This window comes from Rhinoraja longicauda, chromosome 3, assembly GCF_053455715.1.
Source record: "Rhinoraja longicauda isolate Sanriku21f chromosome 3, sRhiLon1.1, whole genome shotgun sequence".
Taxonomy (NCBI): Eukaryota; Metazoa; Chordata; class Chondrichthyes; order Rajiformes; family Arhynchobatidae; genus Rhinoraja; species Rhinoraja longicauda.
Window position 1 is genome coordinate 45417023 of NC_135955.1, and position 14650 is coordinate 45431672.

General features: G+C 42.0%; 1 protein-coding gene across 6 annotated transcripts in view; it reads right to left on the bottom strand.

The window, feature by feature from the left end:
• Positions 1 to 14650, bottom strand: part of caap1 (caspase activity and apoptosis inhibitor 1) — a 44012-nt gene that overhangs the window by 25158 nt on the left and 4204 nt on the right. For 3 of the 6 annotated variants that reach the window (XM_078396059.1, XM_078396053.1, XM_078396057.1), the window contains exons 2-5: positions 13268 to 13456; positions 11925 to 12012; positions 10459 to 10537; positions 703 to 753 (exon numbers count right to left, since the gene is read on the bottom strand). In XM_078396059.1, coding sequence (XP_078252185.1) covers positions 703 to 753; positions 10459 to 10537; positions 11925 to 12012; positions 13268 to 13336 — 287 coding nt within the window. In that variant the 5' untranslated portion in view covers positions 13337 to 13456. The remainder of the gene's footprint in view (positions 1 to 702; positions 754 to 10458; positions 10538 to 11924; positions 12013 to 13267; positions 13457 to 14650) is intronic. The other 3 variants (XM_078396054.1, XM_078396056.1, XM_078396055.1) reach the window with 3 other exon arrangements.

Below are 14650 nucleotides of genomic sequence, written 5' to 3' on the forward strand. Positions count from 1 at the left end.
TGTATATGACAATTAAACATTCTAGACAATCTCAAAAATAATCAGTGGTAGGTAACTTAGTGGGATATATTGTTTCTTGCTACAAATATGGATATAGGAACTTGTGATTGATATATAAAAGGTTCATCTTTGAATTTAAAAATTAAATTAGCACGTCTGTACTCTGTTCTAATTAATCCCAACACTATATTGCATTTTACCACAAGTTTACATTTCAGCTTTCACTCCTAATGTAAAATTACTATTTTGTAATGGCTGAAAGACATCGATAAAGTAACTGTTAACTTAACAGCAGATTTTGTACTCATCAGTCTGGTACTGTAAAATGCTACCTTTGTGTATGGTAACAATATTTAATGGACATTTTCTCCAATTCTCTCAGGCTATCAAGTGACAGATCTACAGCTTTACATGTTTCATTTTGCTTTGAATACCAAGAATGAATTCAATTTCTTTATCATACATTAAAAATCTAAATGGTATGTATTTAAAAAAAAGCCTAAACATTGATAACAACAGTTGATGTCACTGTCCTAATAGTTACCAGACTTTTTAGTTGCATTACTTTAAATTTTAGTAAAATTGACCAACCTGGTCAATGTACCTGTTCAATGCAAAATCGTATTCTGAAATTTATCTTAACATCATCTAAAGATACAGTTTTAAACAGGAAAAAATACTTTCATAAAATATAAATAGTACCTGATAATGGCATTTTGTCCTTGGGTACGTGCTACAGACAGACAGTAAGATCTGACAAAAAAGTATATTTAAAATTTTAAACTATGTATGACACCTAAAATTTATGGCTCTTTCAAGGTATAACAAATTATGTTATTTTACACTAATAATTATTATGACGTTGTCTTGTGTTTAAATCTTAATTTTATGGTACTGCATTAGCAAATTCATTGCTGACCTTAATAAAAGCAAAGTATGCACATTCATTCTCCATTTTTTTTCTTACAAATGCAGTGACTACGTTGTAGCAAAATATTTAATTACTGCAAATACACTATAACAAGAACTAATCATTCGCTTGTCATTTCTACTTTAATCCAAATTATGTTATTGTAACATCAGATTTAGTGGGAATAAAATGTTTAAGATTTCCACCATTCAATTTTTACAACAAAAGCTAATTAATAATGCATTACTGAACAATTAATTTTGTCCCAACCAAATACAGCCAACCACAAGTCTTCAAATATATATTTTTGGTTGTACAGCACTTACTCTATCAAATATCTTTTCAAAATACAACATGTTCTGTGTTGTTATTAGTCTGAAGAAGTGCAACACTGCAGAAATTTAAGATGTTATTGCTTACAACATCCGTTTCTGCCACTTGATACCTTCATGATTCTTTGACACAATCTGTTAGAATTCCTCTTGGCTATTTCTAGGTTAGAAACAGTAGACTATTTCGCAATACTGAAGTTCATCTTGCAGCAACACCCAAGTTCTCCAATCACAACAGTTAACTATACTTCGAAAAAAAACTTTCAGAAAAATATGACAAAATATTACTTTTGACTACATGACCTTCCAAATATAATTTTTAAATAGTATTTTTAAAATGTTGTCATCTAATTCTAATTTCAGCTTCATGTATCTGTCTAATTTCTCTTTTGAGATCACCAAGCACCCATTTACAGTGCATTCAGAAAATATTCAGACTTCACTTCACTTTTTCCACATTTTGTTACGTTACAGCCTTATTTTTAAATGGATTAAATTCATTTTTTTATCATCGATCTACAGACAATACCCCATAATAAAGCAAAAACAAGCATTTAGAATTTTCTGCAAAGTATTTAAAAAGAAATAACTCAAAATATCACATTTACATAAGTATTCAGACCCTTTACTGAGTACTTTGTTGAGGCACCTTTGGCAGTGATTACAGCCTCAAGTCTTCTTGGGTATGACGCTACCAGCTTGGCACATCAGTATTTGGGTAATTTCTCCCATTCTTCTCTGCAGATCCTCTCAAGCTCTGTCAGGTTGGATGGGGAGCGTCGATGCACAGCTTTCAGATTACTCCAGAGATGTTCGATCGGTTTTAAGTCCGGGTTCTGGCTGGGCCACTCAAGGACATTCACAGACTTGTCACAAAGCCAGTCCTGCGTTGCCTTGGCTGTGTGCTTAGGGTCGACGTCCTGTTGGAAGGTGAACCCCCGCCCAGTCTGAAGTCCAGAACGCTCTGCAGGGTTCGTACACTTGGAACAGGAAAAAATTCAAGGACTTAAGGTCCAAAAATCCCATTTTCAAGGACCAAAATCCAGCAAACATTGATAGTGTTTTTCCAGTTTTTCTCCGTATAGGTAAGAAAATACTGTTTTCAAAACTTAATTTGATGTATATGGTTAATTAGTAAAAACTACGATTATTTTGTAGGCTTTTTTTGCTTTATGCGGCGAGTTCCCCTCAACTCTCCCCGACTCTTTAACTTGTCCCGGAGCCATGGAACCGCGGTGGTGGCGGGGACTGGAGGCAGAAGCTGCCGGCGAAGGTTCACAGGAGAGCGGATCGCCACCGACCCAGAGCCGGGACAAGGCGATAGATCACAGCGCCCTCTCGCAAACAACAAACTCAAGGAAACTTCCCTCCTCGCCGCCACTCACCCTGGGGATGCAGGGCTTCTGAACAACAACTACAATACTTGTGTTTATTCTGATTTCGCTGTGCTAGAGGGAGACGGGGCCAGGGAAGAGAGTGAGGGGTGGAGGAGAGAGGGAGGGTGTGCGAGAAAGAGAGGGATGTGAGAGGGAGGGTGGGGGGTGAGAAAGAGAGAGGGGGATGAGAAAGAGAGAGGGGGGTGAGAAAGAGAGAGGGGGGTGAGAAAGAGAGAGGGGGTGAGAGAGAGGGGGGTGAGAAAGAGAGAGGGGGGTGAGAAAGAGAGAGGGGGGTGAGAAAGAGAGAGGGGGGTGAGAAAGAGAGAGGGGGGTGAGAAAGAGAGAGGGGGGTGAGAAAGAGAGAAGGGGAGAGGGAGCAGCGGTTGAGCGCGGGAAGGGTGTCAGAGGGTCCGGTGAAGGAGCGCCGCCACTTGCGGGGGCTGCTCCCTCCCTCTCTTCCAGAGCCAGCGAGATCTGCACCACTCCTCCACTCTCTTTCCTGGCCCCGTCTCCCTCTAACGCAGCGAAATAAGAACAAACACAAGTGAAACTTCCCTCCTCGCTAACGCCGCCGCTCACCCCGGGGATGCAGGGCTTCTGAACAACAACTACAACACGTGTTTGTTCTTATTTTGCTGCGCTAGAGGGAGATGGGGCCGGGGAAGAGAGTGGAGGAGCGGCACCCGCAAGTGGTGATGCTCCTTCACCGGACCCTCTGACACCCTCCCCCTCCACGCGCTCACCCACTGCTCCCTCTACCCCTACTCCCCCCCCCTCTCCCAGCGCCAGCGAGACCTGCGCCGCTCCTCCACTCTCTTCCCCGGCCCCGTCTCCCTCTAACGCAGCGAAATAAGAACAAACACAAGTGTTGTAGTTGTTGTTCAGAAGCCCCGGGGTGAGCTGCGGCAGCGAGGAGGGAAAAATAGGCGACAAAGACAAACATGTCTAACAATGTTCCTGACTTTTAATTAAAAAACGCATTACAAACGATGAAAAAACACACATTACTCTGCATGAATTAATACTTTTATCAAAAAAAGTGAATTTACAAAGACTTAAGGACCTATGATAAATCCAAGGACGAAGTCCGCCGACAGGAGTCGTCGAGTAGGTGTGCCAAGGCTGTGTCGCAAGCTAAACAGGGCCAGTGGATGAGATGGGAGAGTGTGGAAAAGCGGAAGATCTGCTGGAAGGACATGTGGGAGATGGAGGCGAGCAGGATAAACGTCCTCATTCGGGCAACCTATGATGTCCTTCCTAGCCCACAAAATCTCAACCAATGGCTGGGCGAAGATCCATCATGCCCCCTGTGTTCAACACCAGCCACGCTTAAGCACATCCTCACTGGGTGTAAAGTAAGCCTCTCCCAAGGACGGTACACCTGGAGACATAATCAAGTGCTCAAATGCCTGGCAGCGACTCTGGAAAGCAGGAGAACAACCAACAATGCCCTGCCGCCCAGAACAACCAACCCAGTTATGCCAATTGCCTTTGTTCGGGAGGGGGAACAAAAGCAACGGAAAATTCCACCAAGGACAAGATTTGGACAGCTGGAGGCAGCCCGGGACTGGCAGATGCTGGTGGATGTGGACCAACGGCTTACAGTTCCACCAGAGATAGCCATACCAACTTGAGGCCTGATCTTGTCCTCTGGTCCAACTCTCAGCGCATGGTGTATTTTGTGGAGCTCACAGTCCCTTGGGAGGATGCTGTGCAGGAAGCCTTTGAAAGAAAGAAACTGTGCTACACAGACCTTGCAGCGGAGGCAGAACAGCGGAGCTGGAGAGCAAAGATCTGCCCGGTAGAAGTTGGATGTCGAGGATTTGTGGCAACATCTACCGTAAGACTGATGAAGGACCTGGGGATCAGCGGACAAGCCCAACGCCAGGCTATCAAGGAAACATCACAGGTGGCAGAGCGGAGTAGCCAGTGGCTCTGGCTGAAGAGGAAAGACCCCATCTGGTCTCCCAAATAAGCCGGCTAGGCAGATGCAGAGGGGGGTGGTTCTGGGACGCCAGAATGCACTGCTGAGCCTACTGGAGACGTCGTGGGTCCAATCAGCGAAACGTCGATGAAAGTAGGTGCCCACTTGATAACCCCAATGATGTGTCTGCCTAGCCTTTCTCAACATCGGAGGACCATAGGTGAGTGCATAAGCCTCCCATTACCACCGGGAGCAAGTTGATATTTGGCACTTTGGATTTCTAACATCTTGTCCTGTGTATTTGGAAACAAGGACTTTCAAGGCCTTGAAAAACAGGTTCAAATTCCAGGACTTAAGGAACGTACAAGCCCTGGCTCTGGAGCAGGTTTTCATCAAGGATCTCTCTGTACTTTGCTCCATTCATCTTTCCCTCGATCCTGACTAGTCTCCCAGTTCCTACCGCTGAAAGACATCCCCACAGAATGATGCTGCCACCCACATGCTTCACCGTAGGTATGGTATTGGCCAGGTGATGAGCTGTGACGCTTGGCATTCAGGCCAAAGAGTTCAATCTTGGTTTCATCAGACCAGAGAATCTTGTTTCTCATGGTCTGAGAGTTCTTTAGGTGCCTTTTGGCAAACTCCAAGCGGGCTGACATGTGCCTTCCGTCTGGCCACTCTACCATAAAGGCCTGATTGGTGGAGTGCTGCAGATATAGGTGTCCTTCTGGAAGGTTCTCCCATCTTCACAGAGGAACTCTGGAGCTCTGTCAGAGTGCCCATCGGGTTCTTGGTCACCTCCCTGACCAAGGCCCTTCTCCCCCGATTGCTCAGTTTGGCCGGGCAGCCAGCTCTATGAATAGTCCTGGTGGTTACAAAGTTATTCCATTTAAGAATGACGGAGGCCACTGTGCTCTTCGGGACCTGCAATGTTGCAGAAATTACCCTTCCCTAGATTTGTCTCGACACAATCCTGTCTCGGAGGTCTACGGACAATTCCTTCGTCTTCATGGCTTGATTTTTGCTCTGACATGCACTGTCAACTGTGGGACCTTATATAGACTGGTGTGTGCCTTTCCAAATCATATCCATTTTATCACTGGTAGATTCCAATCAAGTTGTAGAAACATCTTAAGGATAATCAATGGAAACAGGATGAACCAAGGCTCAATTTTGAGTGTCATAGCAAAGGGTCTGAATACTTATGTAAATGTGATATTTCAGTTATTTAATTTTAATAATTTCCAAACATTTCTAAACACCTGTTTTCACTTTTTTATTATGGAGTATAGTGTGTAGATTGATGATTAAAAAAATGAATTTCATCCATTTTAAAATAAGGCTGTAACGTAACAAAGTGTGGAAAAAGCGAAGGGGTCTGAATACTTTCTGAATGCACTGTACATTAATCCTGTGCTAATCCCATCGTATTCTTCTCACATTCTCCTCGACTTCCCCCAAGTTCTACCACTCACCGACACACAAGAGACAATTTATGAGGTTAACTGTCCTAGTAACCTACCTGCACATCTTTGGAATGTGGAACAAAACCTGAGCAATGTAGGGAACCCACAAAATCACAGGTAGAACATACAAATTCCCCACTCAAACAGCACAAGGAATCAGGATTGAACCCAGGTTGCTGGAGATGCAAGGTAGCAGTTCTACCAGCCATGTCACTCTGGCGCCCATAATCAAATTCCATTTGTGTAGGAAGAAACTGCAGATGCTGGTTTACACCGAAGATAGGCACAAAATGCTGGAGTAATTCAGCAGATCAGGATGCATCTCTGGAGAAAAGGAATAGGTGACATTTCGGGTCGAGGCCCTTCTTCAGACTCTCCAAATTCCATTTACTGTCTATGCAGCAATTATTATTTTAAACATTTTATCAACATGTTTTCAAATTAGTGGTACATTAAAGTACAAAACCAACAAGTCCCAAAATATGTCACACCATTCCTCTTGAATCTATTGTTCGTGTTTTACTGCTATCTGGGAATGTGACGATGCTTTACCATCCCATACTGTCTGACCTGTTCCAACTCCCATGCTGTAAATGGCTCCAAGGCATTGTGAGGTCTGATCTGATTAAGTGGTCAAAGAATATAGCCTTCAACCAAGAAGTAATCTGAACAAACAGATTGCAATTGGACAGCACAAGAGAACAATTGTACAAAACGTTCACCACTGAAAAGAGACCGGCAATTTCCTTGTGCAAGATTTCAATCCAATAGTGCAGTCCTTTTAACTGCCATCTGCATAATGTATTCCAAAATCTGCACAATATATTCCAGATTTTACACCAGAGCTCCATTTCCTACAGGCTGTTTGGATGTGTGCATTGCATGATGCAAAATGCTATCACCAAAATGCTATCGAAATTCTGAGAAACAATCTTCTCAAATACCAGGAAGCAGTAAAGTCTGCTAGAGCACAATACTTCTCCGACCTTATTTCGAAAAACTCTCATAACTCCAAGGTCCTATTTAGAACAATTACCTCTGTCATATGTCCCGCCCCCAGTACCAGCTTAGTTGGGTCCCCTGCTAAGTGCGAAGAATTCGCTAAATTTTTCACCAACAAAGTTGAGAATATTAGAATGAACATTTCCCCTCCCACCCGTGACCTAGCTGTCTCACTAGTCTGTTCATCTAAATTGGACTGCTTCCAACCCGTCACTCTATCCTCCCTTGCAAAGCTTGTCTCCACTATGAAACCTGCAACCTGCCCCCTTGATCCTGCCCCCACTGCCCTTCTGAAGGATGTCATTGCAATAGCTGGTCCCAGCATCCTCTCTATTATCAACAGTTCTCTGGCCACTGGCACTGTTCCAACCAGTTTCAAGCACGCGGTGGTCCAGCCCCTACTGAAAAAACCTAACCTAGACCCCACCTTGCCTAGCAACTACAGACCCATTTCCAAACTGCCATTCCTGTCAAAAGTCCTTGAAAAGGCAATCCTTAACCAATTAGTGCCCTACCTGCACCAAAACACCATCCTGGAAAGTTTCCAGTCAGGTTTCAGAGCCCACCACAGCACAGAGTCTGCCTTGTTGAAGGTACACAACGACCTGCTTCTCGCCATCGACACCGGCGACTGTGCAATCCTGCTCCTTCTCGACCTCAGCGCAGCATTCGATACAGTGGACCACACCATCCCTATTGACCGTCTCCGGTACGCGGTTGGCATTGATGGCACTGCCCTGAGCTGGTTCGCTTCGTACCTCAAAGATAGGAGTTTCGCCATCAACATAGGCAGTTATTCCTCTGCTCCAGCTAGCCTCTCCTGCGGAGTTCCACAAGGCTCCATCCTAGGCCCCATTCTCTTCTCTCTATACATGCTATGCTCCCCCTTGGCCAAATCATTCAAAGGCACGGCATTTCTTTCCACTGCTATGCCGATGACACTCAGCTTTACCTCCCCCTGAAACCCAACAACCAGTCAAATTTAAACAGCCTCTCACACTGCCTTGAGGACATAAAATGTTGGATGGCACAGAACTTCCTCCAATTAAATGAGAGCAAGTCTGAGGTCATCCTATTCGGCCCCCCCGACTCCATCAAATTGATAACAGGCAGTCTTGGAAGCCTATCCTGCCTAGTCAAACCGCATGTCAAAAACCTCGGCATGATATTTGACTCTGCATTAAAATTTGATAAGCAAGTCAACGCTGTGGTAAAAGCCAGCTTCTTCCAACTTCGAACCATAGCTAAAATCAAACCTTTCCTCAAATTCGACGACACAGAAAAAATCATTCACGCTTTCATTTCCTCCCGCCTAGACTACTGCAACTCCCTATACACTGGGATCAGCCAATCTTCCCTGTCCCGCCTGCAACTGGTCCAAAACGCCGCAGCGAGACTCCTGACGGGTACCCGTAAAAGGGACCACATCACCCCGATTCTGGCCTCTCTCCACTGGCTCCCTGTACGGTAAAGAATCAACTTCAAGCTCCTCCTATTCACGTATAAAGCCCTAAATGGACACTCCCCCCCCCTACATCAAAAATCTTCTAACCCCCCTCTCTAACTCCAGGTCCCTCAGATCGGCCGACTTGGGGCTATTCACTATCCCGCGGTCTAGGCTTAAACTCAGGGGTGACCGCGCTTTTGCGGTTGCAGCTCCTAGACTGTGGAACAGCATCCCTCTCCCGATCAGAACTGCCCCCTCCATCGACTCTTTAAGTCCAGGCTCAAAACATATTTCTACTCCCTAGCGTTTGAGGCTCATTGAGGAGGCGCTGTGAACTGTTTGCGTACTACTGTATGTTTTCATTTTTTTTTCTATTGGAACCTAATCAAATGTACAGCACTTTGGTCAACGTGGGTTGTTTTTAAATGTGCTATACAAATAAAATTGACTTGACTTGACTTGACCTGCATAAATGTCAGGCAAATATTAGCTGTGCCAAAATAAATCACACATGGAGGTACTCGTGCCAATTTCCAAATGTGTGTCACCTACCCCAGGTAAGACCACGATCTTGCATGATTCATGGATAAAATAACATGTTCAAAGGGGTCCCAAATTTCATACCAATTCCAGTCTTGTTCCTGTTTGATAATACTCCTGCAATGACCCATCAATTTTTTTTTGCCTTAATCCAAGGCATTATATATATGGAAATAGTCTATTGATGTTGCTACATTCTTGTATTTGCAAATGAGCATAATCTTAAATGTCTGTTATAACATCTAGCTCTGTGAGAGAAGAAGCTGATGGTGTTTTCAAACTAATTTATTTTAAGAGGTTGGCTAATGTGTCACCACTTTCAAAAGATGTATAAAGTTAACTTCCTAAAGCTTAATTAAGGAATAAATTGTAGATAATTAACATCAGTGTAGCCTTAATACCTCGTACAAGAGGGTTATCTGAACTGGAGGGGATTGCGAGAGATAGTCGGGTTTAAAATAGTCTGGCATGGGGTTGAGACGCAAAGCAGGAATGAGCAGAAGAGAAAGTTTAGGTCAATATAGAGATTAGAGAGTATATTCAGGAGACAGAACATAGCAGTGAATGAGAGGAGTCTGATGGTTTAACTTTCATTTATTTCAATGCAGTAGGCCTGTCAAGTATAGCAGATGAACTCAGGGCATGGATGTGAACATGGAACTGGGATATAGCTATTATAGAAAAATGGCTGAGGAAGAGGCAGAACTGGCAGCTCAATGTTCTGGGGTACAAATGCTACAGAAGGGATGGAGGTGGAGATAAGTGGAGTGGAAGTTGTGAGTTTGATTAGCCGATTGGCAGTTTTTAGCCAGGATATTTCAGGAAGAATATCTAGCAAAGTTGAGTGGGTGGGATTGAGGAATAAAAGGGGTACGAGCGTGTCCAGTGAGCCTTACATCAATGGTGGGCAGGTTATTGGAAGGAATTCTGAAAAATAAGCGTACATTGGGAAAGAAAACGATTAATTAGGGATTGGCAACATGGCTTTGAGCATGGGAAATCATGTCTCACAAACGAGTTTTTAATCATGAGTTGATAAAAGCACGTGCGCACCTTAGCAAAGGCCTTCTGAAAATCCAGGTAAACCACATCCACTGACTTTCCTTTCTCTATCCTGCTATTTACTTCCTCAAAGAATTCTAACAGGTTCATCAGGCAAGATATCCCTTTCACAAAACAATGTTGATCGTGTGTTTCTATGCACTCAGAACCTTAGTCTTTTAATATGGTCTCTAATTGGGAATAGTTGCCTTGTGCATATACATAAAATCATGATTATAGATAAGGTGAACACCCAGTCTTTTCCCCAGGTAGAAGAGTCAAAAACAAGAGGAGATAGGTTGAGGGTGAGATGGGTTTAATTCTAATAAATGTGACTGAATTAATTTTATAGACACAACTTTATAGACACAACATAGAAAATAGTCAAAATGCAAACTGAAAATTTAAAACCATACTTACTGGCTTTCTGTTTCCAATTTTTTCTTGCACCTATCACTCTCTGCCTCCTCCTCAGTCTCAGAGGATCCTAGGTCTTCACCTGATATAAAAAGATAGGATGTTTGTAGTGATATCATTTGGAAGCCTGATGTTTTATTCACACACAAGAGGAGAATTCACAAATGCCAATTGTCAAATTTAGCAACCCTTAGCCAATGACAGAAATATTGCAGATTTGATTCTGATACTTTCTGTATCAGTTTTTTCCAATGAATGCATTATTTATTACTTTATCACAAGTTCCACTGTACTATCAAGTAATTTTGGAAGCAATCATGCTTTCTTAAAATGTTTCAAGATCGGCAAATCGGAGGATTTTGTATAATTGCCTCAGTGGATGAAATAGTTACATATTTTACAGTTCCAAAGAAACACAATATCATTGTCTACATACAAGGTTATGAAGTATGTAGTACATTTACCAATTGAAATGCAACAAGTAAATTGGGGCAACACGATGGCGCAGCAGTAGAGTCAGAGACCCAGGTTCAATCCTAACTATGGGTGCTGTCTGTACAGAGTTTGTACATTCTCTCAGTAGGTTTTCTCCAAGATCTTCAGTTTCCTCCCAAATTCCAAAGACGTAAAGGTTTGTAGGTTAATTAGTTTGGTATAAATGTAAATTGTTCCTCGTGCGTGTAGGATAATGTTAAAGTGCTGGTCGGCACAGACTCGGTGGGCCAAAGGGCCGGTTTCTGTGTTGTAACTCTAAAATAAACTAAAAAGCAACAGTAACATACAAAAAAGTACAATATAGAAAATGTTGTTTGGATGGATATGTATCACAAAATGCTGGAGTAACTCAGCAGGTCAGGCAGCATCTAGGAGAGAGGGAATGGGTGACGTTTTGGGTCAAGACCCTTCTTCCGTATGGATAAGTATAATCTGTCCTCGCTTATATTGACCTGGCTGAGGCCAGCAGTTCCAGACATTCAGCTGTTTGCAGGTCAGTATGTCCCAGATTTATGTAGCATAACCACAAATCTGAAAGGAGCTGAGTGACAGATGCTGGTGCACCTACTTTTCAAATATGATGCTATGGCCTTTTCTTCAAACTATACTGTGAATAAAACAAAAACACTTTGCAAATCAAAACAGACACAAAATGCTAGAGCAACTCGGGACAGGTAGCATCTCTGGCAAGAAGGAATGGGTAATATTTCGGGTCGACTCCCTGCTTCAGACAAATCAAAGACAAACCCTTTTGCAAATCAAAACTTTAGATTCTCATGTAAACTCAACATGTTTGTAGAAGTCAATGGGAAATTCACAAGTAGTCAAATATTTTTAACAATATTCAAATTTTTCACAAGATGTACACACATCTTTTCATTTACAAATCACTTTATTCATACTGAAAATTATTTTTTACCTAATAGTCATTTGTTTTTAAGATAGTGAATGGAGATTCAGCAACCATTTCTTACCCTCAATAATTTGGATAAGTTTCTTATCAGATAGAAGTGTCAGTTGCTCCAAGCATAGTGATTTAATTTCTTCTACAGAGCAGCTCTGCTGGAAACAAGATAAAATTATTAGATTGCATTAAGCCCAGTGCACTATTATGTAAATATTAAACTACAGGTTATTAAAATGTAATTTGGATTATGGGTTATTGAAATAATTTCTCTGTTAATAAACTGAATATCCCAAAAATGAAAAAACATCCATATAATTACATTTAAATTTTAAACATATTTTACCCGATATCAAGCAGCTGGCTACTAGTGAAGCCTCGCATTCATTTTATGAGCATGATTTGTTGTTAATTTCTGAATTACTCATTAACAATACTAATTAATTTGAATTTGCATTAACTCCACAGGAAATCAACTAACAGCACAGATAATTGATTCTGGATTAGTTAAATGCCTTAATTGTAGATTTTATTCCAATCTACTTTCATTCAATTCCTTCCAGACCTATCATCTCTTAGTATTTACTTGAGCTGCAATATTACAAAGGTGAATCTTAATTCAATAACATTTTAAAGAGTTAAAAATTCAAAAATGTGTGTTAATTAACAGTACAAAAACAGATATTTGGAGAAAATGTACATCCTTTTTACGGCCACTTACTGAGTCTACAAAAAAGTATAAAGATTGTGCGTAGAATGCAGAAACCCAAGTTTTTATGGGCCTCTTTTTGTTAGATTTGGGTTATAGTGGATGGACTTATGACCTTCACCGACAGGCCAGGCTGCCGAAGGCACCCTTGGCCCACACTGCCTCCCAGCCGCTTCCAGGCCAGGCTGTGACACCATCCCAGTCCTGCAGCGCCACTTCAGCCGCATCCAGGCCGAGCTGCCAACGCAGGTCCGCACCGCCTCCCTGGCTGCTTCCAGACAGCTTCCTGCCATATGCCATCGCCAACCCATACCTGCACTCCAGCCACCAGTGGGCTGAAACCATTGACTCCACGGATCCTCGCTTCTCCCCCGGCTGCCAGCAGCCCAGGGTCGTCAACTCACCTGGATTCCAAGCCAGGTTTCTGACCAAGCGTCTGAAAAAGGGTCTCAAGCCAAAATGTCACCTATCCATGTTCTCCAGTTGCTGTCTGTCCTGCTGAGTTACTCCAGCACTTTTTGTCCTTTTGTGTATTAACCAGCATCTGTAGTTGTTTGTTTCCACTACTTATACAATGATAATCCCTTACTCTGTCATAGCAGACAATCGGCAAAAACAGACACCAATTACCCCCCCCCATGGCACGTTATAACAAGGGTTTTGTGTACTCACAAATTATCTCTAATGGGTTTTTGCTATAGTACCTTCAAAATATCTGGGAGCATCTTCTGAAGTTTTTTTTCACCAATAACTTTGAAGCACTGTTCGAGCATTTCCTTCCTGTCAGAGATATACGAACTGATTGGTTTCAAGGAAATACTAAGGTCGAGACCTCCCTCTTCCAAGTCACTGTGTTCAATAGTTGCCTCTTTTTCTGAAGCAATTCTTCCTGCCTTCAAGGACAAAAACAATCACAGAACTAAAATTCACAAATAAACAAAAGTATTGTCGTCTTAAGTGAAAAATTACAAATGTTACATTATGAAAGTAAGAAAAGATAAAAGAATTCATAATCTGAAAAACAATGTCAAGCTTATTTTTCTACATGCAAATGGCAAATTTTCTACAGCAAAATAACCGTGAACTGCATGTCAAATACTAAGCCCATGAAACAACTGCAAACAATTTTGCTGGAAAAGTTTCTAATTTCACTACGCAATTTGGTCAATTATTGTAAAGAGGCTTGTATGGAAAATAAATGCCCAAGGTAGCAGAACTCGGAAAACTCATGGAACTAAGCTCTGATCAGACAAGGCTAAAAGGTGGCAAGAAACACTTAACCTCCAAAATATCCAATTAAAACAATGCAAGTACTTGCAATGCAATTTCTTCCCTTACATAATGAAACTTATTGTCTAATACACCAAGTGGGCCCAAACCTCTCCTGCTTTGGTGCAGCACCCTCTCCTCCCCCCCCCCCCCTCCCCCCAACCCCCCCTTATCCTCCCTCCTCCCCCGTAAATAGATTTAAACTTTAAAATGTGAATAACATTAAAAATATAACACCGATTTCCATGAAACTTCTTCCATTAGCACCAAAGGGACGACGATGAGTAAGGTGGGCCTAAAATTGTTGCGCTATCGTGTACCGTTTTGGGTGTAGTTCAGGAAGAAACAAACAAATGAGAGTTTTAGTATATAGATGATAAAGGATGAATCTTGCACCCATGAGATTTTTTTTGCAAAACACTGTGAGTATCCCTCCTCAAATTCTCACTGGCTAAGATGCCAAATATATAACAGCTTTATTCTTGGGGTTTGAGAATGCAAGTTCTGTTCCTCTCTAAATGGATGGAACCTGACTCACTGAGAATGTGCAGTGTTCAATATTATTGGTAATTCTGCTTTAACTCAATAAATAGTTGCTTTCCTAAGAAACCTTCCGTTATAGAAATTTGTGATATAAAGTCAATTGTGTTTTGGGGAAATAGTCAGGGAACAGAGGGTTTCCGATTCACAATAACAAATTTATTTTTCCTGCAGTTTCAAAAATGAAAGTCTTTTCAATAGCAATAAGTTTATCTTTTTTTAACTGAAGCTAAAAAAGTATTAAAGGTCGTTTAACACAGTATTGCTGCACATATCAG